General features: G+C 30.0%; 1 protein-coding gene and 1 long non-coding RNA gene across 51 annotated transcripts in view; one reads left to right on the forward strand and one right to left on the reverse strand.

Moving 5' to 3' along the window:
- Window positions 1–24994, forward strand: part of trol (terribly reduced optic lobes) — a 324267-nt gene that overhangs the window by 141374 nt on the left and 157899 nt on the right. For 32 of the 50 annotated variants that reach the window (XM_076469289.1, XM_076469303.1, XM_076469310.1 and 29 more), the window contains 9 exons: window positions 1751–1864; window positions 2132–2245; window positions 6724–6837; window positions 13033–13146; window positions 13422–13535; window positions 15038–15145; window positions 18873–18983; window positions 19214–19270; window positions 22617–22844. In XM_076469289.1, the coding sequence (XP_076325404.1) occupies window positions 1751–1864; window positions 2132–2245; window positions 6724–6837; window positions 13033–13146; window positions 13422–13535; window positions 15038–15145; window positions 18873–18983; window positions 19214–19270; window positions 22617–22844 (1074 nt within the window). The remainder of the gene's footprint in view (window positions 1–1750; window positions 1865–2131; window positions 2246–6723; window positions 6838–13032; window positions 13147–13421; window positions 13536–15037; window positions 15146–18872; window positions 18984–19213; window positions 19271–22616; window positions 22845–24994) is intronic. The other 18 variants (XM_076469306.1, XM_076469321.1, XM_076469314.1 and 15 more) reach the window with 5 other exon arrangements.
- Window positions 2939–10065, reverse strand: LOC143233271 (uncharacterized). Its single transcript, XR_013018077.1, has 3 exons — window positions 9999–10065; window positions 6181–6252; window positions 2939–3068 (listed from the first exon to the last, which is right to left on the reverse strand). It is a non-coding gene; the product is annotated as an uncharacterized LOC143233271 (long non-coding RNA).

The raw sequence follows: 24994 nt of genomic DNA on the forward strand, positions 1-24994 counted from the left end.
TATTGTGTCAGTAATTTGATGTTTGCATTTTTGAAATGTTATTTTAATACAAGGATTTAAATTTTGTTTGTCAAACTGGAGAATATCAACACTCCTATTGTGAGGTTTCTTTGATTAAAATAGTTGAAGTTTGCAGAATGTTAAAAGGTTGGGGAAAGGTCTGAAATTAATGATTTTTTTCTTGTATTATGGATTAACTGTTAATGATATTAACTAGTTTAATGATATTTTTCTTCTAATAAACATTCTCTCACTATGGGAAGTTCACTGCTTACCATATGTTCTAAACTGTATCTGTGTAATAAGATGTGGTTAGTAAAATATAAAAAGAAATCAGTATAACTTCCTGAAATTTTTGTATTAAAATCTGGTGAGAATCTAAGTTTCTATATTTAAAAAAAAAAAAAATCAAAATGAAATTGAAGTAAGGCTTAATAAGCAGATCCATTTACATTGTAACTTGTCACAAAATGTTTTATTCTTAAATGCTTGCTTACCTTATTTAAATGCATGTGTGTTTGTGCAAGTACTCCATTTCAGAAGATGTAAACAAACTGCAGTTGAAAACATACTTAAAAAGAAAATCTATACCACAATATACTACAAGTTTTTCAGATTTTGAATGAGGTTTCATGATTGGTCATAAAATAAGTTTATTTATTGATAGCATAAAGGTAGGTAAAATTTAAAGGTAACTGAACTAAAGCAAAAAAAAGGCATATGAGTTAGTATCAACTTGTCTCTATTGAATACAGGCTATAATTAATAAAGGATAAATTGGTTTTTGGCATAAGACAAGTGAACTTTTAGATGTTAATGTCTGTGATTAGAATTCTATTGTTTTAGAAAACTTGCATTTAAATATGTACACTTGCAAAAAGGATACTAATTTGATTAGAAATTTTGCAAGTCTCTATTAGTTTTTGCATCTGTATGTTCATTTAAAGGAACACGTGTAGACTCACTTTTAATGGAATCACTTCATTACAACATAAACTTTGAACATATCCAGGTAAAGATTAAGAAAAATTAAGTGAAATGGCAGCATTTTATTAAAAAATATAAGATCAGTGAGAATTGAAGTCTTTCCCTATTTGTTTGAGGGATTAATCTAGAAATTCATATTAGCTGCTTTTAATAATTACTGACTTAAATTTTTATAAGCACATGTATAATTTTACTTGATAGTCAGAAGTGTGAGAGATTAACACTGTCTGTATAAATTTTTTTAGTTGTACCCATGTAATAAATTTTTGTTACTAGCCTCTTGCATATCTCCAGAGTATTCCCAAGATTATTTTCATCATAATACTTGCTTTGTTTTTTATTCCGTTTTTTTTAATTTGACAGACCATACAGTTTGGTCTAAAGTACTTTTTTACTTATGAACTTATTTTCATATCTCAAATTTTGGAATCACGTTTAAATCCTACTTTTACCATTATATTATAGCTTTAGAAATGTGTAATATGAAAAATTGGTAACACACTTTATTTACCCCATTAAGGGGAATTATAAATCCTTCAAAATCTTATTTAAAAGTATTTATTAAAATGCATTAAAAATGTCATTTTTTCAAAATATTCTTTTAAAGTTTGTCTCCAGAAACTATATTTGTAATTGCTTTAAAAATAGGTCAGAATTTTTGCTTAATTTTCAATAATATTTTTAAGATGAAATGCTTGTCCAAACAAAAATATTATTTAAAAATTAAGTTTGTATACTAATATGTAGTGTGTGTCTTATTTAGTTGAAGACTGTAGAGAAGATCAGTTCAGATGTGGTGATGGAAGATGTATTGATGAAAGACAAAAATGTGATGGTCGATATGACTGCAGAGATTATTCTGATGAACAAAACTGTGGTATGTATTTAGATATAGAAATTAACACTATTTTAATACACTGAAACCTGAATTTAAAATTTAGTCTGTTTAGTGACTTTGCTCTGTTTGCTTCTGTGCATGGTTCTAAATATTTGCATCGTATGTGTTCTATTTTATCAGAGGAATTATCAGGGTTTCTTTTGTCATACAAGTTCTTTTTCATTTCTGTAGAAGAAATACTTCTACCTTCCTGTTTTTCTATTAATATTTTTCTTTCTAATAACATAACTATGCTGCATGCTTTAGAGGTTGCATGTCTTCCTGGCCACTTTACATGTAAAGATGGGTCTTGCATTGATGGGCGAAGGCGTTGTGATGGAAGAGTTGACTGTTTTGATTTCTCTGATGAAGTTAATTGTGGTAAGTGTTGGTGTCTTTGACTTGATGTTAGCATTTTTGAAACATGGTATTTTAATATAAAGATTAAAATTAAAATTTTATTATTAAACCAGAGAATGGCTTCTATTGTGTGTGATATTTTTTATTGTAATAGTTGAAGTCTGCAGGACATTAAGGTTGAGAAAATGTTTGAATATGATGATTATCCTTTTTGTATTGTGGATTGGCTATTTTTAAATAAACATTCTATCTCTATACAACACTAAAACAAATTTTGACCAATTCTGAATATAGTAGGGTACATTTATGGGTGTTGGACTGAGGATTCTTCTACGGTAGGTGTCTGTGACTTGTTGACGATGAATTTAACAATAAACAAACATGTGCTACATTTGTTTCCAAAATAACATAGGTTTTTGAAAGAAGTTAAACTTACCTACAAAAAATTCTTTACACTTCAGTTTGTCAACTGAATTGGCCTACATGAACTTTCCTTTTAAATTTCTGTATCAATAATACTCATGTATAATTCACTTGTACTACAGTATACGTCACTGAAAGCTGTGTCCTGAACTTTCAATAATTGTTTTTGTTTTTCCAGATAATCATCTGCCTTTCTGTGAAAGTTCATGCAGGCAGGTTCAATTAATTTAGAACACTTTGAGAAGACAATTATTTTCTTTGTCTTTTAAACTATTAATTTTATTCTAACATATCAACTATTTGGCCATTCACTCCCATGATGATTATCTTCACATTTTCTAACTTTTTTTAACTGAACTTCTCTTTGACATTACTTTTGTTTTGTTTCTGCTTTTCTGGTCACATCTGTCACTTAGGCCTTCTAGAAATTTCAGTAACCTCAATATCAACAAAATGGAAGTACAACATGTGATAGTCTCAACATCAATGAAGTATAAACACAAAATAAATTAGTTAATATTACACTGAACATTATTTTATATCTGGTAGAGTTTGTTGTTGTTTACCATATGGTCTAAATTGTATGTAAGTAATAAGATGTGATTGGTGAAATGTAGAAAAAATTAGGACTGTTAAAAATTCTTTGAATTTTGTATTAAAACCTGATCAGAATGTGAGTGTATAGATTTTAAAACACTCCAAACAAAATTACATAATTTTATTTTGTTTTCAATAAATTGACAAAAAAAATGAAATACGAACATTTTGGGTAGAATGACAAACAAGTATAAATATTTGATTTAAAATGTAGTACTATTGTTATGACTTAAATGTTCTATCCACATTTGAACTCGACTTTTACCATTGCATTATAGCTTCTGAAGTGTTCTTATATCAAATTGATAATGGACTTAACCTTCTTGCTACAGGCTTGATCAGTGTGACCAAGTTCATAACCACAAAATAATTGTCAGTTTCCACACTAAATTTTAATATGGCATATATATCTTCACAACATTCTGGCAGGCTTTTAGTAAATATTATGTGCAGTATACTATAAATTTGACTGAACAGCTCTGAGTGCATTATGATTTTAATGTTAAGATTCAAAATACTTTTCTTTATTTGAAAATTAAGTTTCATTTGCATAACCTCTAACATCTAAATAAATATTTTTTTTTGGAAATACTTCACATTTACTGTTATTTTTCTCCATCTTAACTCTACTCATTCAGTGAATTTCATTAACCTTGTAACCACTATAACCAAGAAATACAAAATTATCCTAATTACCCTTTTCAGAATAACTGACTGAAAACTGTAACATAAAAGTACAGTTTGTTATAAATAACTTGACATTCATAATAGTATGTATTTGTTTGTACTTAATGTTATTGTTTTATTGTTCTTTAAACTATACGTAACTGATAGTTATGTGTTGCAAGTTGTAAGTCATTTAAAAATAGTGTACCTTGTGTTACTATACAAAACTACATGATACATGAGCTCATCATGAGGAACCTTATGAAGAATTTTTATTAGTAGTGTTGTTTTATTTACTTGTATGACATAATTTTCTAATATTTTTATATATTTTGGTTACTTTAATAATAATAATAATAGTATTAGGTTGTCCAGAAATAAATGTTTTTGAACTTCAAAGTTTGGAAAAGTATAAACCAGTGTGTGAAACATGCTTTAATCAACGTAAGCATCATTTGCTTCAACACACTTTTGCTAACATGTAATGATGCTGTAAAAATGGGACTATCTATAGTCAGTGAACTCCCTGAAAGCTTCTTCTGCAGTGGCCTGGTTTTAAAAGCATTTATTGCTCAAAATGTTGTTAAAGTGCTTGAAAAAAATTAAAATCTGTAGAAAAAAGGTCTGGGGAATAAGATGAATGAGGCAGGGCCTCAAATTCCCAATTCATTCAATTTTTTGAGCGTCATCATTGACAGGTCTCATAATGCTGATTTTGCTGATCTTCAGTCATATTGTGCAGAACTCACTTATCTAACTTTTCCTCTTTTCAACTTTTCTGCAAGCTTACATACTGTTGTGCAAGGGTCTGTCTCATCTGCTTCCCTTAATGTGTTTTCATCTAAGGATGGCTTACTTCTGTGGTTTTCATGGTCTTCAGTAACAGACCTATGACCGAGTATCTCGTTTATGTTCCATGTAGTTTTTGGTAGCTTTTCATCCAAGTTTGAAATCGTAGAGGAAAATCAGACGAAATTTCCTGTCCATGCTGCCTTAGTTGTTGCAGAATTTACTCTAAGTAGAGTTGAAACTGCAGACAATTAAGACACCTTATAGGTGGCAACAACAACAAGTTACTCAATATTTGCTTCTGCATGTCATTGTGAGAATTCAGACATTTATTTCTGGACAACCTAATAAATGTACCCAGCATATCACTCAATATTATCTAGATGACTGCCCATGTGTATATTCTAAACCTATTTTAACATAGAAAAACAATCAAAAATAGTTTCACTATTTTTATTTTCCAGAAACATAAAGCTGTATAAAAAGTACAGTAAATTACATTTTTTTTTTATTATCAAAGACATTTCATTAAATGTTTTATATAATATCACATTTTATCGGAATCTTTTTTTTTTCATTGTAGTGTTTTGAGTTAGATAGTAATGGTTGTTTTTCTCAAAGAACCCCCTCCCCCACACACGCACCTACCTACCAACCTACGATTTCTATTTCATATATAAGGAACATTTTCTGTGTTTTTTCACATAAAAAGATGTGCACTTGCATACAGGTAGACTAATAAGTAAATAATAATATCTAGGTACAAACTGTCAAAGCCCACTTTCTATGGGAGCAAAAATTCCAGATTTCTACCTTTTTTTTGGAACTGTGGTCAGTCACACTTGCATGTTCATGCTTATCTATCTGTGGTTTCTCTTTGTAATACAAGGAACCAATTTTCTTTAGTTTGTTACTAGCTTACCTCATTAAAAAGATGTGCTGGTGTGCATAAATATTGAGTAATAATGCAAGGTGCACACTCTCAGGGTCCACTTAGTACAGGTGTAAAATTTCAGATTTTTAGGTTTTTCCTCTTAGTTATGATGGTCACAAAAACACATACGGACACACCCTTTTATTATTATTATTATTATTATTATTATTAGATGTAAAGAATACACATGGAAAACAAATGTAGTACTTACTAGTTGTTTTTTTGCCAACACTTAATGAAACTTGAAATGTGGTGTTTTTATACTAGACATAAAGCTATACTACATTTTTATTTATTAGTGCACCTTGAATAGAGATTGAACTGGGACCCAAATAAACAGTTATAGGTACAGAAAAGATTTTAATATAGTATCATCTGGTATGTTAAAGCTTTTACTTTTTATTGGTTATGAACAATAGTATTAAATGTGAGAGAACTATTGGTAAGTTTTAAAAAAAGCTGTGACGATGAGACGTGGTGAGGAGATTTAATTTCTAGTGTGTCTTTACAAACAAAAAACATTGAAGGCAATGAAATATTTGCTTACCTGAGGTAATAAATGTATTATAATGATTAATTTATTTCAACTTCTCTACTTCTGGGAGTGGTTGTAAATACGCTAGAGGAGAAAGAATACAAAGAGAGCAAGTGTTAAAATTTTACACTAGAATGAGAAATTTTAAAATATTTATATAAAATTAAAAATTATAACTTTTGTATTATAGTAAAATTTGATAAATTAACCCCATTTTCATTCAAGTTTATTCATATGTAATGATGTTTAAAGTAGCTTTATCAAATTTTGAATCTAGCTCGCTGAAAGATTGTAACCTGTTTTTTACCTGCTTATAGACAGTTTAATGTTCCATTAATGGAGAACATTAAAAACTTCAAGATCCGTTTTGAAAGTGTTGTTTATCAAATAACATTTAAATTGAATTACAATGTATTTTTAAATGTCTGAAAAGTTAGTTATTTTAAAAAAAGTCCAACTTTTTAGTTTCCTTTTGATGTTACTTTTCATAAATTAAAAACCTTATCTAATTAAGTGTTATTGAAATATTAAGTTTGTACACTGTGTCTTATTTAGTTGAAGATTGTAGAGAAGGTCAGTTCAGATGTGGTGATGGAAGATGTATTGATGAAAGACAAAAATGTGATGGTCGATATGACTGCAGAGATTATTCTGATGAACAAAACTGTGGTAGGTGTATATGTATAGAAGTTAACATTAACACTACAATTGTATGTTGAAAACTTGGATTTTAAACTTAACATAGGTAGTGCCTTTTCTGTTTTCTTCTATGCTTGGTTCTAGGTATTCAGGAGATTTGTGCTCTACCTATTTTGTCAGAGGAATTATTGAATGTCTTTGATATAAAGGTTTTTTACTCTTTTTTTCTATCAGTACTTTTCTTTACAATGACCTATCTGCTCTGCATGCTTTAGAGATTACATTTAAAAATGGGTCATGCATTGATGGACAAAATTATTGTGATGGAAGAGTTGATTGTTTTGATTTCTCTCAAGTTAATGGCATTAAGTGCTATTGTGTCAGTAATTTGATGTTTGCATTTTTGAAATGTTATTTTAATACAAGGATTTAAATTTTGTTTGTCAAACTAGAGAATATCAACACTCCTAATGTGAGGTTTCTTTGATTAAAATAGTTGAAGTTTGCAGAATGTTAAAAGGTTGGGGAAAGGTCTGAAATTAATGATTTTTTTTCTTGTATTATGGATTAACTGTTAATGATATTAACTAGTTTAATGATCTTTTATCTAATAAACATTCTCTCGCTACTGGGAGTTCACTGTTTACCATATGTTCAAAACTGTATATATGTTATAAAATATGGTTTGTCAAATGTAAAAAGAAATCACTGTTAAACTTCCTGCAAATTTTATATAAAAACCTGCTTAGAATGTAAATATCTTGATCTTAAAAAAATCCTAAAAAAATGAAATATAGTATGTTTAAAATGTGCTGTGTGTATTGTAATTTCAAATTTTTCAATCAAAAAGTTGCTGGTATAGACTGTGACATTTGAGCCTCATTATCAGAAGATAAATCTTGATCACGTGAAGCATAAGATCAATAGAAATAAAAGTTAAATGTTAATTTTTTATTGAAAAATGTAAGTGAGAATAGCAGTGAGCATACAGGAGTCTTTATTGATATGTTTAATGAACTAAACGACATTAGATTAAACAGTGTAAATTTATACATTTATTTCAAAAGGATATTTCAAGCCAGAGCTCTTTGTCAGCTTGTATAGCTTACAACAAAGATGCATGTGCAGAATTTAAAAATTACATGTGTTGCCTTTTAAATTATGAGTATGAAAATTCAATGCAAAATTATGTTTTTTACTTGAATATTAAAAGTTATGAGAATAAATTTTAATATATTTTTTAAATGGATAGAAATGTGTTCATTTAAACCAGATTGTTGTAGGGTCCACAGACTTAGATTAATCTTTCCTGTCCTTCTCTTTTGTGAAAGTCTGTTGGAGCATTAATAAGTCTCAGAATCAAAAAATTTTTAACTCTGTGGTTGTTGGTGAAATATCTGCTTACAGATAATATGGTTCTACAGTTTAATACAGTTAAAATGTTATAATACTTGAGAGATTTTTGCTTGTTCATCCAGTGTAGCATCTATTACTTTCTTTTTTTGTATATTATGCAGTAAATGATATATTCAGTGGTACAGCAGAGGATTGTCTTATGTTGAAAGTTGTATTTTTTCCAAATACATGTGGACAGATGATACACCTCATTTGTTTGTTTGTGTGTATTGAATATCATTTTGTCTGTATTTGGGATTACTATGCACCAGTATTTAGGTTTTTATCATATCTCAGAATTAATGGATTAATCATTGAAAAGATATAGTGGTAAAGTCTTCAACAAGTATTGTGTAATTATTTAGTACTTTTGTTTTTGTTGTTGGCCCTATGCTATATCAATACAAGTGAAATATGATTGGTGTTTGATTTCTTGGTAGGCTTGAGTGTTTGCTCCTTGGTATATGAAGTAACTTTGACTGCATTGTGGATGAAAGAATCATGGTAGTGTCTGTTAGAAAAGAAACTTTTCTTGTCTTTGGATTTATAATCATTATCATCAGTACGTAGTATGTGTGGTTGTAGAATGTATTCTTGACTTTTTGTTGCTGTAGGAAAGGGGAGATTCAAAATTTTTTATTACAATGTTTCACCAAAATTTAAACTTAACTTTCACCATTACATTATAGCTTCTGAAATGTTGTGCTTTTTGAGAAAAACCTGATAACATACTTAACCCAGACTTGGTTGGTGTGACCAAGTTCATAATCACAAAATAACCACCAGTTTCCACACTTATTTTTAATATGGTACATGTTTTCATAGAATTTGGCAGGCTTTCACTGAATGAAAGGCATTAGAAATTGAGCTGAGCAGAAATAAAGTTTGAACTAAAAGTGAAATAGACAATTCTGTGTACAGAAAAGAAGATAGAATGACACATCATTTGATAGATTAAAACTTTGGCTTTCTTTATATTATAAAATAATATTAAACCTAACATCTTAGAGAATGATTGGTACTTTACAAAAAAGCAGATATTGACAGGTAGGCATAACATGTGGATCAGATTTTCTTATTTATGGCTCCATAAACAAATAAGGTTGAAGTCTATAAAACTTTGAGTAATAATTAAATGACTAATTTATAATAAATCTATTTGTGGAGGAGTGGTAAATAAACTAGAGAATAGGGGGGAAAGCTAGTGTGTGTCATAATTCTCATAGTAGGAGTGATTAAAGTGTTTTTTTTAAATATTTCCTAAAGAAATTAAAACTTGTACAATATTATAATTTGCTTTATTATCTATGTTTTTGGTATAAATTTATTCATATACTATGATAATGTCATAATGAAGTAGTTTTAATTTTCTTTTTTAACAGGCAAGTGAAAGGAAGCATGTCATGATTTTCACAGTTTAATTAAAGGTCTTTATTATCATTGTATATTTCAGCAAAATTGTCACCATGTAGTTTACTATTCATGAATATTATATAGGTTAGGAGTGAAATTCTCAGAAATGTAGAGATAAGCAGTTCGGTGAAGTGGACTTGTTTTTGAAAATACAAAAGTTACATGTAAGCATAAATGATAATGGAGTTCAAATAAGTTTTGGTACTGAGTACTTGTAAGTACCAGCAGAATTCTACCCTTGTGTATGTTTTAATTTCCTAATTTGAAACACAATGTTAAAAGTGTTAAGTTTATTATGCCTACCATATAACATTCACAATGTTTAACAAATTAAGAATTATTCAGACATTTACAAGCTAGAATATAAAACAAGAACCTCTTACCTTTCTTATTTGCTAAGATATCAGTATATTTTGCCAACCTTCAAGGGTATCCTCATCCTCTACTCTTCTTAAGAAATCTTCTGTGTACTAATGCCTGCTTCTTTTAAATATGTTGTAATCAACAGGAAGTGGACTTTCCAAACTGTATAAATCTAACAGTTATTAGTAATTAGTTTGAGGAAAGCTATAGCATTTCTGGAAATACTGAAGTCTATTGACTAAATTATTGCTTTTGACAGAATTGAGATTTTGTTTAACCACTATATAATTTAGCTAGAAAGCCGGATACATTACATCAATTCTATGTGTACCACTACAGTAATTTGATAATTTTTTAAACTTCTAAAAATTTATCTTTGAAATCTACAAAAATGAATTTCTTCCAAATCATTTTGAGAATAGATGTGACTTGGGGTGAAGCTTAGGAAGTATGTCATTCAAGTAATAAAATAAACTTCATAAGTACTATAAATCATTTTTCTGTATGTGTATAGTAGTAAACAAAATTAATGTAGAGGTAGAGAGAAAATAAATGGATTGATTTTGAAAATTTTTTATACTTTATATTTTATTATGTTATAGTGATTGTGTTCCTGACAGTTATTGAGATTTGGATATTAATTCAGTAAATGAAGTACATTTGATTCCTTTCGATAAACAAAAGGCATTTGTTATTATCATTCTTGGTCTACCCCACTCCCCATGGCATTATTCCACATGTGATGCTAAAAATATCATTATATTGCAACTAAAAAGTTTAAATGTTTTTGTAACAAATAATTATGTTAATGAATAATGAATTACAAAATAATTGGTATAAGCATTGGCAATTAAAATTTTTTTCATTGTTATGATACGTATGACAATATTTTAAAAAAATACACTTTTGATAAGAAGCATACCTCTTGTCTGTATGAGAACAGTTAACTATATTTAAATAATTAAACTTAAAATTCATTCAGCATAACCAGAACTGGAAAAATTAATTTCAAGTAGTTTGGCTTGTCTCAGCCGTTCTGTGTTATACTTGAATAATCTCACAAGAGAAAAAGAGGACTATCATCCACACAGATTTGGAAGTAGGAATGTAGTTCATTTTAAAATCAATTTTAATAAAATATTTTAAATTTTATTTAAAACGTCATTGTCATGGTGGGGATTGGGAAGAATTTTTTATAGTTTTAAAATATATTTTATTTCTACTTTTGATATCACTGGAACTTTTAAGGTTAACTGTCTTCCCATAACTGGCTGCGGACAGTGAAAGGCGGTTTGAAGACTTGAGGTTGTGGGTGAAAGCACTCATCTCAACACCCTTAATTGATTTTCTGTGATTACTAACTGGTTTTTCATCTGTTTGAATTTTGTGATATAGGGGAGGGGGGGGATATCCCCAATGCTTCTGGAGCTATCATCACAGAGTATCTGTTATGACTTCAAGGCTGTGACTGTAAATTACAGTGTATTTTAAAAAATAATTGTTCTCTTATATTAAATTTGTTGTTTTATATTTCTGATTTTAAATGCCTATCAACAACTAATGTAGTTAATATGACAACAGTTTTGAAGGTATTTCTTTCAATGTTTTAAACACACACAAATACACATTGTACTGCTAAATTCCAACCACCCCAAAAGAATAACTAACATCCAAATGCCTACCAGGTTTTTTTTGCTTAGTTCTTTTTTATCCAAACCTGTATCATAAAAAAATTGTCACATTTATTATGTTAGACAATTCCTGATACAACCATTATAATATAAACAGACTGAGTCCACTCTTACTTTATTTCTGAAGCTGGAATTACAATGACCCCTTCTTTTATTGCACCACACAATCTTGTTTGCCACTGATGGCATCATATTACAGTGTAACATTAACAGTCTGATAAAAGTAATTCTTGATGATGTGAAAACCACTTGAAATAAAAATGTATTTCAGAATGGCTAGTATGGGTATCAGCATTTTTATTGATAAGAACAGAACAACGTTTTGACTTTCCTTGGTCTTCAGGTTAAGAAAGAGAGAGTTTGAATGTGACCATTCACAGACACGTCTTAGGGACGGGGAGTGTAAATGGGTACGGTATTGTAGGGGCCATTGCAGGTGAATATTGGGAAGGTTGAAACATTGTTCTCTCTTATCAATAAAAGTGGTAACACCAATACCAACTGTTTTGAGATACAGTCTGATAAAAGGAGTAGTGGTTACTTTATAAAGTTTCTACTTCAACTGTCAAAAGTTTTAAATAAACATAGGAAATAGGTGCAAATTGGTTAGAAGTATAAACTTCCAGAAGTACCTTAACTTCCTGGTCAATTATAAAGAGGATAGAGTAATACTGATTACAGTGTTTTACATTTTACAACCATTAGTTTTATGGGGATTATGAGGTCAGTCAAACTGTCTTATCTAATACAGTTAGGGTGAGAAAATATTTTTTATTTTGGAGACTGATATTATGCAGATACTTAATCTTCATATGAATAAAAATGTTTATTATAAAAGTTTATCTTAACATGAAAATCACTTTGCATTCAGAGCAGTCAATGATTTGATTCCATATGTTCACATTCAAATTTCACTAAAAATACTTAAACATTTAAATTTATTTGTTTGAAAATTACTTAATTTATTAAAAACCCTTAAAATTTTGTGAAAATGTACAAAATGTTTTCTTAAGGAAACTTTATTAACCACATCAGGGTCATATAATTAGTGCAATCACCAGTTGCAAAAATGAATGAAATTTTGAATGTAACTCCAAAAAACTTCATCTGCCCATAACACATTTCCTAATACTCTCAACTGAGAGGAACTGTAAGACCTTCAAGATCCTTCTTGAAAGTTGTAAGAAAAATACTTTTAAAAAATGTCTGGAAAATTAATCTTTAGAAATTATATCTTTAGTTGATTTTAAAAATAAGTCAGATTTTGTTTCATTTTTAGTGTTATTCTTGATGGGCTTAAACTTACGCAAACAAAAATATTTAAAAATCACGTTTGTAAACTGACAGTTTATATCTCATTTAGTTGAAGATTGTAGAGAAGATCAGTTCAGGTGTGGTGATGGAAGATGTATTGATGAAAGACAAAAATGTGATGGTCGATATGACTGCAGAGATTATTCTGATGAACAAAACTGTGGTAGGTATTTAGGCAAAGAAATTAATGCTAGTTTAGTACACTGAAATTTGAATGTAAAATCCTATTTATTTAGTGACTTTGTTTTGTTTACTTTTATGCATGGCTCTAGGTGTCTGTATAGTATGTGATCTGCTACTTTTCAGAGGAATTAACAGGGTTTCTGTTTTCTGATGAAAGCTTTTTTCAATTTCTGTATAAGAAATACTTATCTTCCTCTTTTTATTTTTCTATCAGTACTTTTCTTTCTAATGAGCTAACTGCTCTGCATGCTTTAGAGGTTGCATGTCTTCCTGGCCATTTTACATGTAAAGATGGGTCTTGCATTGATGGGCAAAAGCGTTGTGATGGAAGAGTTGACTGTTTTGATTTCTCTGATGAAGTTAATTGTGGTAAGTGTTATTGTGCCACTAACTTGATGTCAGCACTTTTAAAATATAATTTGACAAGAAGAGAACTGTATAGTGTTTAAGACACAACTATGGTCATTTATAGCATAAAGAAGTTTTGTACATACATCTGATTTGTCTTAAATGTAATATTATATTAGAAACAAATATAGTACATTCTGTTCATTTATCATGAATTTATTGCTAATAAATTACTCGTGCTAAGCATTCTTCTACAGTAAAACAGACCTGTATACTTATATGATACTATAATAATTTATAAAGTAAAGTTTCTTTTATGTCTTTAACTGTTCAGTTTTCACCAGGAAATATTTTATTGTTTCATGAGATTTTCAGCAGACATCTATGCTTATCTTGGCTGTAAATTAGAGTTTTCATGTATACATGTTTCACCTGTAGGGAAGGTAAATATAAGTAGTTGTGTTCCCCCTTTTATTTGTAATGCAATAATTTTTACAGGATGATGAATGTGAAGGTATAGCCATTCTGTTTAAAGAAACTTCATAAAATTTCATTTGAGACATTTTTAGCTCTGTTTTGTGGACATTTAATTATACCTTATTTTATAAATGTTGGATGAAAGGACTGGAATTGTGGATATTTAATGGTGTGAGTAGCTTTTCTTTCTACACTGGAAGCACAAATGTCTGTCAGTGTGGATTGTTTTATGTATATACAATGATATAGATATCTACAAAAAATTCTCTCTGACCTTCAGCACATGTATATTCTTACCCATCATATCAATCCTTCTGGAACAAAATAATGTTCAACAAGAAATGCGTCATCTGTGCATTTCCAACAATATTTCCAAAACACTGCGGTGTATATAAAATGCACAAGAAATGAATCTTTTAATTTTTGAAGTTGCTTACATCATTTGTTGTTATAGAAGAGATGGAGATAAAATTGAACCCTTTGATGATATCATTGGTTGCTTTTAAGTGACACTGTTGTTTGTTGTTTGTTAATTTAAACTTTTTCATTTATATTATTAGTGTTTTAACAGTTGTACCTCCCATTTAATCATCAAATAACTATGATGCTATTCCATACCATAACATAGCAGTTAAGTCACCAGGTACTGTGCCTGTGAACTGTGTGATCATACTGCTAAAATAGATGAAAGTAAACTAAATTATGACAAGTATGCTCAAAAGTGTGGTGATGAGCTGTTTTTAAATAACCTAGTTGTCAGACACAACATGACTGGATGTGGAAACATGAATTTGATGATGTGGTGAGGCTACACTTTAATGTAGCTTACACAACCCTTTATATAACTGAACTTTTATAATATTACAGTATGATGAGAATATTATGACTTAAGTTTAATTTATATTTTTTTATACCATCAAATTAATTTACTTCATCTTAAGAAAGAAATATGAAATCTAATAATGTGTACTTAGTGTTGTACAGCCTAGTACAGTATTATTATTATTATTATTATTAAAGCAGAGTGATTTGTTTTTGTCGTTTAGGTTGTACTTCATCTCAGTTCCAGTGTCGAAGTGGAAAGTGTATAGAACTTCATTCTAAATGTGATAGGAGGGCTGACTGTGAAGATGGTTCAGATGAAGTCGACTGTGGTGAGTTTTTTACATGGACTAGCTATTTAAAGAATAAATGTTTTAAAATTCTTATCAATGCTATTAGGTTGTTCAACAAATAATGTCTGTTTTTATATTAAAATTTTAGTCATTTGTAGGGATAAGAAACCTGCCATTTTTTGACTTCATATATATACCATTGAAAAACTAAAGCTTTTTCTATTCATTAGTAGTGTTATTCTTTTCTAAAACTGTATTTTCAATATTTCAGACCATTAAAATTAATGATGGGGAAAAATTTGCATAATTTATTTGCAAGAATTCAAACTCTGCCATAATGCATTGCAAACAGCTCACAATATCAACAATGTGGGGCAAAAGAACCATATCCGAATGTACAGTACAGCAAGCATTAGTTTCAACTGTTTCATAATGGAGATGTCTTGAAGATAAGGAGGGCAGAGAATATCCTTCTGCTGTTGAAAATGATCACCTGAGAGCACTAGTGGAAAGAAACCTGTGTCAGACTGTTCAAGAATTGGGTACTTGCATTTCCACAATTTCAGAGCATATTGAGAAAATTGGTAAAGCTCTACAAGTGTATTCCATACAAACTTGATAAATCACAAAAATCATTGTTTTGAACTGTGCTCTATGCTGATTTTGTGCAACAGAAATAACCCAATTCTTGATCAAATTGTCATCTGTGACAACAAGTAAATACTTCACAATATTGTAAAACAATCTGAGCAATGACTCAACTATAAAGAAGTTCCAGAACACTTTCAAAAGCCAAAGTTCAACCAACAGAAGATAATGACCAATATTTGGTGGACTAAGGCCAGTATTATCCAATACAGCTTGCTCAACCAGGGTCAGAATATCACTGTGGAGGTTTACTGTCAAGAATTGAAAGAAATACATGAAAAGTAGTGACTAAATAGTAGCATTAGTCAGTTGAATTGGGACGATCTTGTTTCATGATAATACTCATCCACACATTCCTAAGAGGATACTTCAGAAGCTCAATAAATTGGGCTACAAAACATTGTCTTGTCCTCCTTGCTTCCTAACCTGTCACCTACAAAGTATTTCAGAGTTTTAGAACTTAAGGTTTTACCATCATCACATAATTTTGTTCTCATTGGCAAAATTATAGATTCACTAGGTTCCTATTTTGGTTAATAAATTTGCTTTTGAATTTTTATTCCTTATTAAAGAAAAATTTAAAATATGCAATTATTTTTTTGGAACAACCTAATACAAGTTTAGCTAACAGTTTAGTTGTCAATTTTGATTTCATACCTTTAACATAACATTTTGGAACAACATGAGGCCTCTTAGTCCATCTTGACTGTTCCATCCTCTAAGCTAAATTAAAATAAATAAAAAGATTAAAGCCAACCTCATCATTCTTATATTTAACAAGCTTTTCCTTAAACTCACTTAAATTTACTGTCTCCACAACATCTGAAGGCAACCCCTTCCAAAGGTCAACCACCATCTTAGAGAAATGAATTTGCCTTTGCTAAAGATGACTCCTTTCCCTGCCAAACTTAGGATTTGTATCCACTAATCCTACTGTATGCACTGTTAAATATGAAAAAAATATAACACATCAACAGAGTCAATTCTCTTTACAATCTTAATAATCGCGGTAAGATACCCTCCAACTCTGCTTTTTTTTCCAAAGAGAAAAGTTTTCCATCTCAATCCCATGTACCATTCTAGTAACTCTTTTTTGAACCCTTTCCACTGAATAAATGTCTTTCCTTAGGTAAGGAGCCCAATACTGAAGACATTACCCTAAGTGTGACCTAACCAATGACCTGTATAATGAAATTACATATAATCTCTTTAAACTAATATTCAGTATTTCTGAAGATACAACCCCAAATTTTATTTTCACTACCACTAACAATACATTACATGAATGGCTTTAAAATACTGATCAACTACTACACCAAGATCCTTTTCTTTCATGGCACCCTTAAGGTTATTTCCATCCAAATTGTACCTTATTCATATTGTAATAACCCATATGCATTTGTTATAATTAAAAACCATCTGTCATTTATTCACACAACTCATTAAATGATCTATATCCTTTTATTAAGCAGCAGCATACTATTCAGTCACCCATCATCTGAATATTTAAGTAATTCATTGACTGTTTCTTTATTTCTCATTGATGTAAATTAAGGTCCTGAGACTGAGCACTGAGGTAGTCCACTTGTATCATTAACTCAATTTGACTGAAAATTCCATTTCTAACAACCCTCTGGATTTTATTCTGGCTATCTTCTGTCTAATTGGCTAACTTATCTCCCACACCTATATAACATTTGTTTTATACCACAACCAATCCTTTTTTTTTTTTTGCAAACATTTTTTCATACATAAAGTTTTTTATTAAATATACTCTTCAAAAAAAGAAATGCAAAAGGGATTTTTTTTTATTTTAAAGAGAAATATATGTAATAACGTTACAAGCTCAGAGTATGTGATGTTACACGTGTTAAGGCACTAATTGTCAGACCAAAATGACAATAAAAGTTTTGCACTTTGGAAACGAAGGAAAACAACGGATTTTTCCCCAAAACGAATTCGTGGCTCAGTGTTAAGCCACAGACACGCAATACAGTTACGCCAAGACTGACTGAAGCACAACGCAACAACGCCATTGGTCGCTTGGAAGCAGGCGAATCTCGATCAGATGTTGCCAGAGCTGTGAATGTCCACCCAAGCACCATCACAAGGCTATGGAATCGTCACCAACAACATGGATCAACTCGTGACTGTCTACGATCTGGCAGACCTCGTGTGACCACGCTCGCACAAGATCGCTACATCCGGTTACATCACCTTCGGGATAGGACCACCACTGCGACGTCTACTGCTTCAACCATACCAGGGCTGCATAGGATTTTCGATCAGACCGTACGCAACCGTCGACGAGATTCTTAGGCCCCATGTGCAACCTATCATGGTGAACGTCAACGATGTTTCTCAACATGACAATGCCCGTCCTCACACAGCTAGACTCACCACTGTCTTCTTGAGACACCACAACATCAACGTTCTTCCCTGGCCCTCCAGATCACCAGATTTAAATCCCATCGAACATCTTTGGGACGAGTTGGACCAACGTCTGCGACAGCGACAATCTCAACCGCCGACTCTACCTCAGCTTGCAGCAGCTTTGCAGGCTGAGTGGACAGCCATTCCACAGGATGTGATTCGTCATCTCATCGCTTCCATGGGCAGGAGATACCAAGCAGTTTTTGATGCTCACAGGAGAGATACTCGTTATTGACGTTGAGTGACGTTAAACTTCAACTAGTGAGCGTGAACTTTGCCTTTGCAGACTTTGGATGTTCAGCAGTGAATGTGCAGAGTTTCACACATGTCATACAAAACTACCCAGAATAAACTTGTTAACAATTTGTCTCAAATTTTGCCTTTTGGATTTCTTTTTTTGAAGAGTATATATTATACATTGATATATGTTATTATTCTCATTGAGGTATAATTATTTATTTTGTATTTTATTTACTGATAATTCTAAAGTTTATAACCCTTAATACCACAATTTGTACTTTTTATGTGATCTCAATGTTTGATTAACATATCTAAACACACACAAATACACACAAAATAAATATAAATTTAATTTCTTTTTATCTTATCTTTGAATCAACTTGTATGCTACATAGTTCACTAAAATATAGTTTGTTACATTATAATTTAATATATATTTTCACAGATACATGCTTAGTTGATCAGTATACTTGTGCCAGTGGTCAATGTATTGACAGAAGTAAACGCTGTGATGGTAAATTTGACTGCTCAGATTATTCAGATGAGTCTGGATGTGGTATGTGAATTTTTGTTAAAATCATTAGCATATTTACTAGATTAAACATTGAGATTCACAAATTAGAACTTTTGAGAAACTGTAAAGCATTACAATGCAACAGTTTTAGTTGGTGTATTTATAAATGATTTAATAAATTTTACAATAACTAATCTTGAGTTACATTCATTTATTTTTCTTTTATTATGTTTCCAAAATGTATAAACCTAGCGTTTATACTTTTTTAATAGAACCTGTGGGTGACGTCAACATCCGTGTTTACCCTGAGAGACAGACCATTCGTCAGGGTGAGATTTTTCATGCTCTTATTTCTTTACAGTTCTCTTCAAAAATATCAAATGATAATTAAATCCAAGTATTTTACAGCTTTCAAACAATATTTCTGACAAATTGTCAGTTACAACTTCTTTTCTTTTTTTTCTTATTGCATTGTGGTAAAAATAACAAAATCAAAGAATGCACACAACTTTTTTCTTTTTGTTTTGGTATGGTTAACAGTTTGTGTATTTTCATAATTTTTTCCAAAACAAATGTTAAATTTTGTCAAACTCAAAATCTGAACATTTTGGGTTATTTTATTTTGTAGATTTGAGGTAGCCAAGTTTTGAAAAACTTCTTACTGTTACATTGAATTTTCATTTTGTATTGTTAGCCTATTAGAGTTGATCGAAAAATAGTCATTTTTTTATTTTATGACAGCAATAACTAACACACTTATATGTTAAAAAAACAATTTCTTGCACTTCTAGCAGTGTCAATTTTCCTCAATTTTTTTCAGCCACAGTTAAGTTTCTTTTCTCCTTAAGTTAGATAAAATTCAAGCTATGGCAGTAATGCATTTTGTAATCTGTTTTAGAAGTACTGAATTAAGTTTGAGATGCTATTTTTACATCCATCTTATTTCAGTTTTAAAATAATTTGGTGACAGTATCATTAATATTCAAGCAAGTTTTTTTACTTGAAGATCTAAGGGGTAGAACAAAAGACATAAGAAATTTGAGCTTTCTGTGGAATTTTAATTAATGAATCTTTATTTTAAAATTTAAATACATTTCCATCAAGGTAATGTATTTTGGTTTTGTGTTTGTTAATTATGAATTATCTATTTTAGTATAATTCAAATAAAAGTTAACCAAAGACTTGATTTATTAACAGTTATCTGTGGGTTATATTTGTAAGTGATGCATATATCACAAAAGGTTTTTTTAGTTCATTATGTTGTGTTACACATGCAGAATAATCTTGGTTTAAAACACATAATTATTTATTCTATTACGTTTTTCTTCATTGTGTCTCAAAACATGAGTGCCAGCATAATACCTATATAAATTAACATTGTACTGTTTATATAGAATTCACATTTTATAAAACTTTTAGTGCATTATTTTTCAAAATAAGTAATAAGTACATCAGCACATCTAAGTGAAACAGTATGAATAACTTTTGCATTGGTCAATTCATTTTCTGATGATGAAAAATGGACTTTTGGTTTATAAAATTAAATATTATATTGGATGTAAGATTCACTTTTTGCAAAATTTTCAGAGCAATACTTGTTCATGTCACTTAAAACAAATGATCAAGAGATTATCCTCAGTTTTGGGAACTTTGCCAAAAATCTATTCAATTCCATGGTTGAGGAAATAGTTTCTGATCACTCCATGCAAAGCTATTTTACAAAATTGTGAAGAGAGTGAAGTTTAAGCTTATTTTCAGATTAAACTGCAATAATTTATGGTAAGCAGATCAACACTGATTTTGTTAATAGTTTTAAACATTTTGAGTTTATCATAAAAACATAATGTTTAGGGATGACAAGGGGCTCTTTGGTCTGCCTATGCTGTGTCATTCTCAAAATTAATCTAAGGCTCCTAAATAAAATGTTAAAAAAACATCAGAACCAGCCCTTATCATTCATAGTTATCAATCTTTCTTAAGATTTCCCCAACCCTTTTTGTTTAAAGAAAAACAATTTCAAAGATTATAACCTCTCTGAGATTCTCTGTCCAAGTTTATATTCTTGTAGCCCTCCTCTAAAACCTTTTCCAAAAATTCAACGTCTTTTCTATGGTACAGAGTCTAAGACTGAAGACAGTATTCCAAATGTGGCATAACCTGTGACTTGTACACTGAAATTGTAAGCTCTGTAGACTTGTTCAGTATTTCTGTTGATACAATCTAAAATCCTATTTGCTCTACCATAGCAACAGCACACTGCTTAGAAGGCTTTAGAGATTGGCCAACTATAACACCAAGATCCCTTTTCTTTCATGACACCATTGAATTTATTCCCTTCCATATTATACTCATAATTCAAATTATGATAACTCCTATGTATTTTTTTTTATTCTAGTTAAAACCCATTTGCCAAACTCACTTAATCTAAAACCATTTGTAATATAACATCCTTGTCACAGTTAGCAACATCCAAGACCTTTATCACAATCAGATTTAAGTTATTCATTGACTATTTCTTCATTTGTGTCAATTATGTAAATCAAAGAGCAAAAGTCCCAAGCCTGAGCGCTAAGGTATCTCACTTGGAACATTAATCCATTTTGACTGAACTGTTTGCTTTTGTTTATTCATTCACTTTTCTATCCAATTTGCTAACTTATCCCCCACACCTTTAGATAATTTTTTTTATAAGCCTTTTATGGGACTTAAAACAGTCGAATTATTTCTCTATATCCAGGTACACCAAATCTATGCCTTTAACCTCATCTACATAAACAGTAACTTTTTTTAAAGAATGTTAAAAGATTTTTGAGGCAATTTTTGTTTAGTAAGATTATGTTGACTATACAGTGGAATTCTACACTTTATTAAATGACTTTATATATAAAATATTTTATTGCAAGTAACATATTTTTATAGTAAGGAAGAAAATGTTAGTCAGTACGATGTATCAATCAGTGTTGTGATCATTTTGATATCACTGTGTACTTCAAAATGATGACACCAGTAAGTGATATAGTGTACCTGTTTTAAAATTATTCTTCCTTACTATAAACGATGTAACTTTTAATAGAATAATTTTTATCTGCTCTATACTAACTAATTATTCTTAACATATTTACAAAAATGTCTTACTATTCAGTTTATCTTGAGCTTTTATATAAAGAAAAAAAACATGATTTTATCATTTACTGGAAAATAGCTTCATTTCTGTTTTTCTCAACTGTAAGTTGAGCTCTCAAGAAAAAAAAAAGGTTCTGTAAGCTTTCTGATAATATCTCAAAATATTGAGGAGAATTTAAGTTTCCCTCTATTTTTGATAAATCAAATATATTTTTCCACATGTTAGCACTTAGAGTTATGCATTTGATACTGAAATGATTGTTAGGAGTTCCTCTTTATGACAGTATACTATGTAACACAATGTGTAGAAATGGGAAATATACAAACCAGTTGTTAAGGCAGCAAATATTTTGATTATATAGAATGAAAAAGTAATGGGCAAATATTGATACTTTTCTTCTCAGAATTAGAGGCTGGGAAAGTCAATAAAACATAAATCCTGCTCATTCTTTTCTAATGATAAAGTTTGGAATTGAATTCGGCTATGAACCATTTCAGATTAATTATCTGTTGAGAAAAAGTTTAATCTGTAAAAATAATTTATATTATTAGGTCGAGAGGTGGTATTTAGGTGTCGAGATGAGGGATCTCGTCGTGGTCCAGTGGAGTGGACACGTGCTGAACAGAAACGACTCCCACCAGGAAGTACTGACAAAAGAGGCCGTTTGACAATGCCAAATATCCATCCAGAACATAGTGGTTCATACATTTGTTCAGCTGTTGGTGTTTCATCAGGAACACCTGGAGCCCAAAGAGCTGTTTTTCTTTCTGTGCAACCACGTAAATATCGCATATGTCGTTCAGTAGGAAATTGTTTCATTCCAAACAAATTATTTTAGCATGCTCATTAAAACTTGAATTTGTTTTTGTTGTTGTTTAATAAGTGTAAAAATTATTTTAACATTTTGATTAATTTTATGTACAATGATGTTCCTTTCAATTATTTTTGTGCTCCAGAACAAATTTTTTGCAGTACACTTAGGTGATAATTTTTTTATGATTTTTTACTTTCCTGTTGTAGACAGTTTGGTAATCAATCTTTTTCATTTTTAATTTCAGTGAGAGATAAGGTAATGTAGTTGTATGGAATATTGCATGATTGTAATGTAATTTTCACATTTTAGTTTCATGTTAGATATGCATAAGCCCCTTTTGTGATATCATATATCTCTACCAGTAAAAAAACATGTATGTAATAAAGAATTATTATTCATTCATCATAATCAATTAATGTTTGTATTTGCATTTCTAAACAAACATTTACAGCTTCAGTAATAAGATTTTGTTTTATGTTGGTTTAAATTAATCGACCTTCAGTTTCTTTCAAGTAAGTTATGTTTCTAATAAGTGAATAAATATATTTTTTTGTTGGAAGACAGTTGACTTGAACTATAAGTCTTTTTATCATAAAATGTTTTGTTACTGTTGATGTGAATGATGTACTTAGACATTACTTCCATGTTATTCTTCTGTATGACAGATATTACTAATCATGCTCTCTTCTTAAACTTCTTAATCTCTATATATACATAGCTGTACCTTTTTATGGAGGGAATCTTCCTCAGATTGATCCGAGTACTTATCAAGGTACTAACCTCTTCTTGACATCCTTTTTATGGTTGTACTATGAAATAGAATTAAAGAGACTTTTGCATGATGCATGATCAAGTCTTTCATTTGCCTTTTTCTTTCAAGCTAACTTCATTAACTTTTAATATTTAAAGAAAACATTGATAAACATAAGAAGGTATTTACACCCTCATAACCCTTGTCTAGAACATTCACATCTTTTAAGATTTGGATGTTCATTATAAATTAAGCATGTCCATTTTGTACTTCACATAAATAGCTACTGTAGTGCTTAAAGGTTTATTGTTTGATGAACAACAGTTTCAGTACTCAATATTCAGATGGATTTTTTTTCAGTACATCATAATTTATTTTACACAACATATACTTAAATTCAGTTAATTTCCTTAAATAAAGTTGTGGGTAGAAACTATTACTCTAGAACCTGTTTTTTAAAAGAACAGCTGTTTTACAAAGACTGGTTAGTGTAAAACTTTGTAAAAACAGTCGCATGGATATAATGGTATTAAAATTTTGACTTGTTTAGCTTGTAAAATATTCTTATATGCTTTACCTTTTAGTCAGTAGCAGAGTGTTTGCAATACTTACCAAGAGTATTACTGTCAAAGTCTTGTATGAAAATTCTTATTAAACAGAAAAGTCTTGGACAAGTAGGAGCCCATACAGTAATTGTAATGCATCATCAAAGAACTTCTCATAAACTTGCGTACTCGGTATAAAAATAATGTTTCTAAATCATCTGTCAAATAATATGGTTAAATCCTTACTGAATGATCAAGGAGAGGTTTACAAGTTCAGTAAAACATTTTCATCATACTCTCTGATTAACAAGTTATTGGGAAACTGATTTTGACTAAACTTAGGCATTAGTTCTAGTAATTAATATATTTGTAATCAAGGACTTTCCATGTGCTGGTTTAGATTATCTTTAAAACAAAACAACTAAAAATACTTTAAGAGCTATACATTTGATATAAATTTTGGAAATATTTAATCCAAGTGATGAATGAGTAAATTATGAACATGAAAATTACATAAAGCTTTAGTAGGCAAAATTAAGGAAGTTTCAAATGATTCACACTTTTGTCATCACAAGTTTTTCTTTTTTTTTATTATTAAGGTTTTTTCAGAAAATTTGTGTAATTTCAATTAAACTGTTTTTAGATAAACAGTACAATGTATAAGTTTATGCTAAATTATCTGGTTTATTATCTAATCTAGTAAAATTTTGCAGAGTTTCCCATCAGTGGTGTTGCCAGGATATTTTTGTTGGGGGGAGGGACTTCCCAAAATGCCATCAATATGAAGTATAGATGGTAAATTATAATAATTTAAATACC

This window comes from Tachypleus tridentatus, chromosome 12 (genome assembly GCF_004210375.1).
Source record: "Tachypleus tridentatus isolate NWPU-2018 chromosome 12, ASM421037v1, whole genome shotgun sequence".
Taxonomy (NCBI): domain Eukaryota; kingdom Metazoa; phylum Arthropoda; class Merostomata; order Xiphosura; family Limulidae; genus Tachypleus; species Tachypleus tridentatus.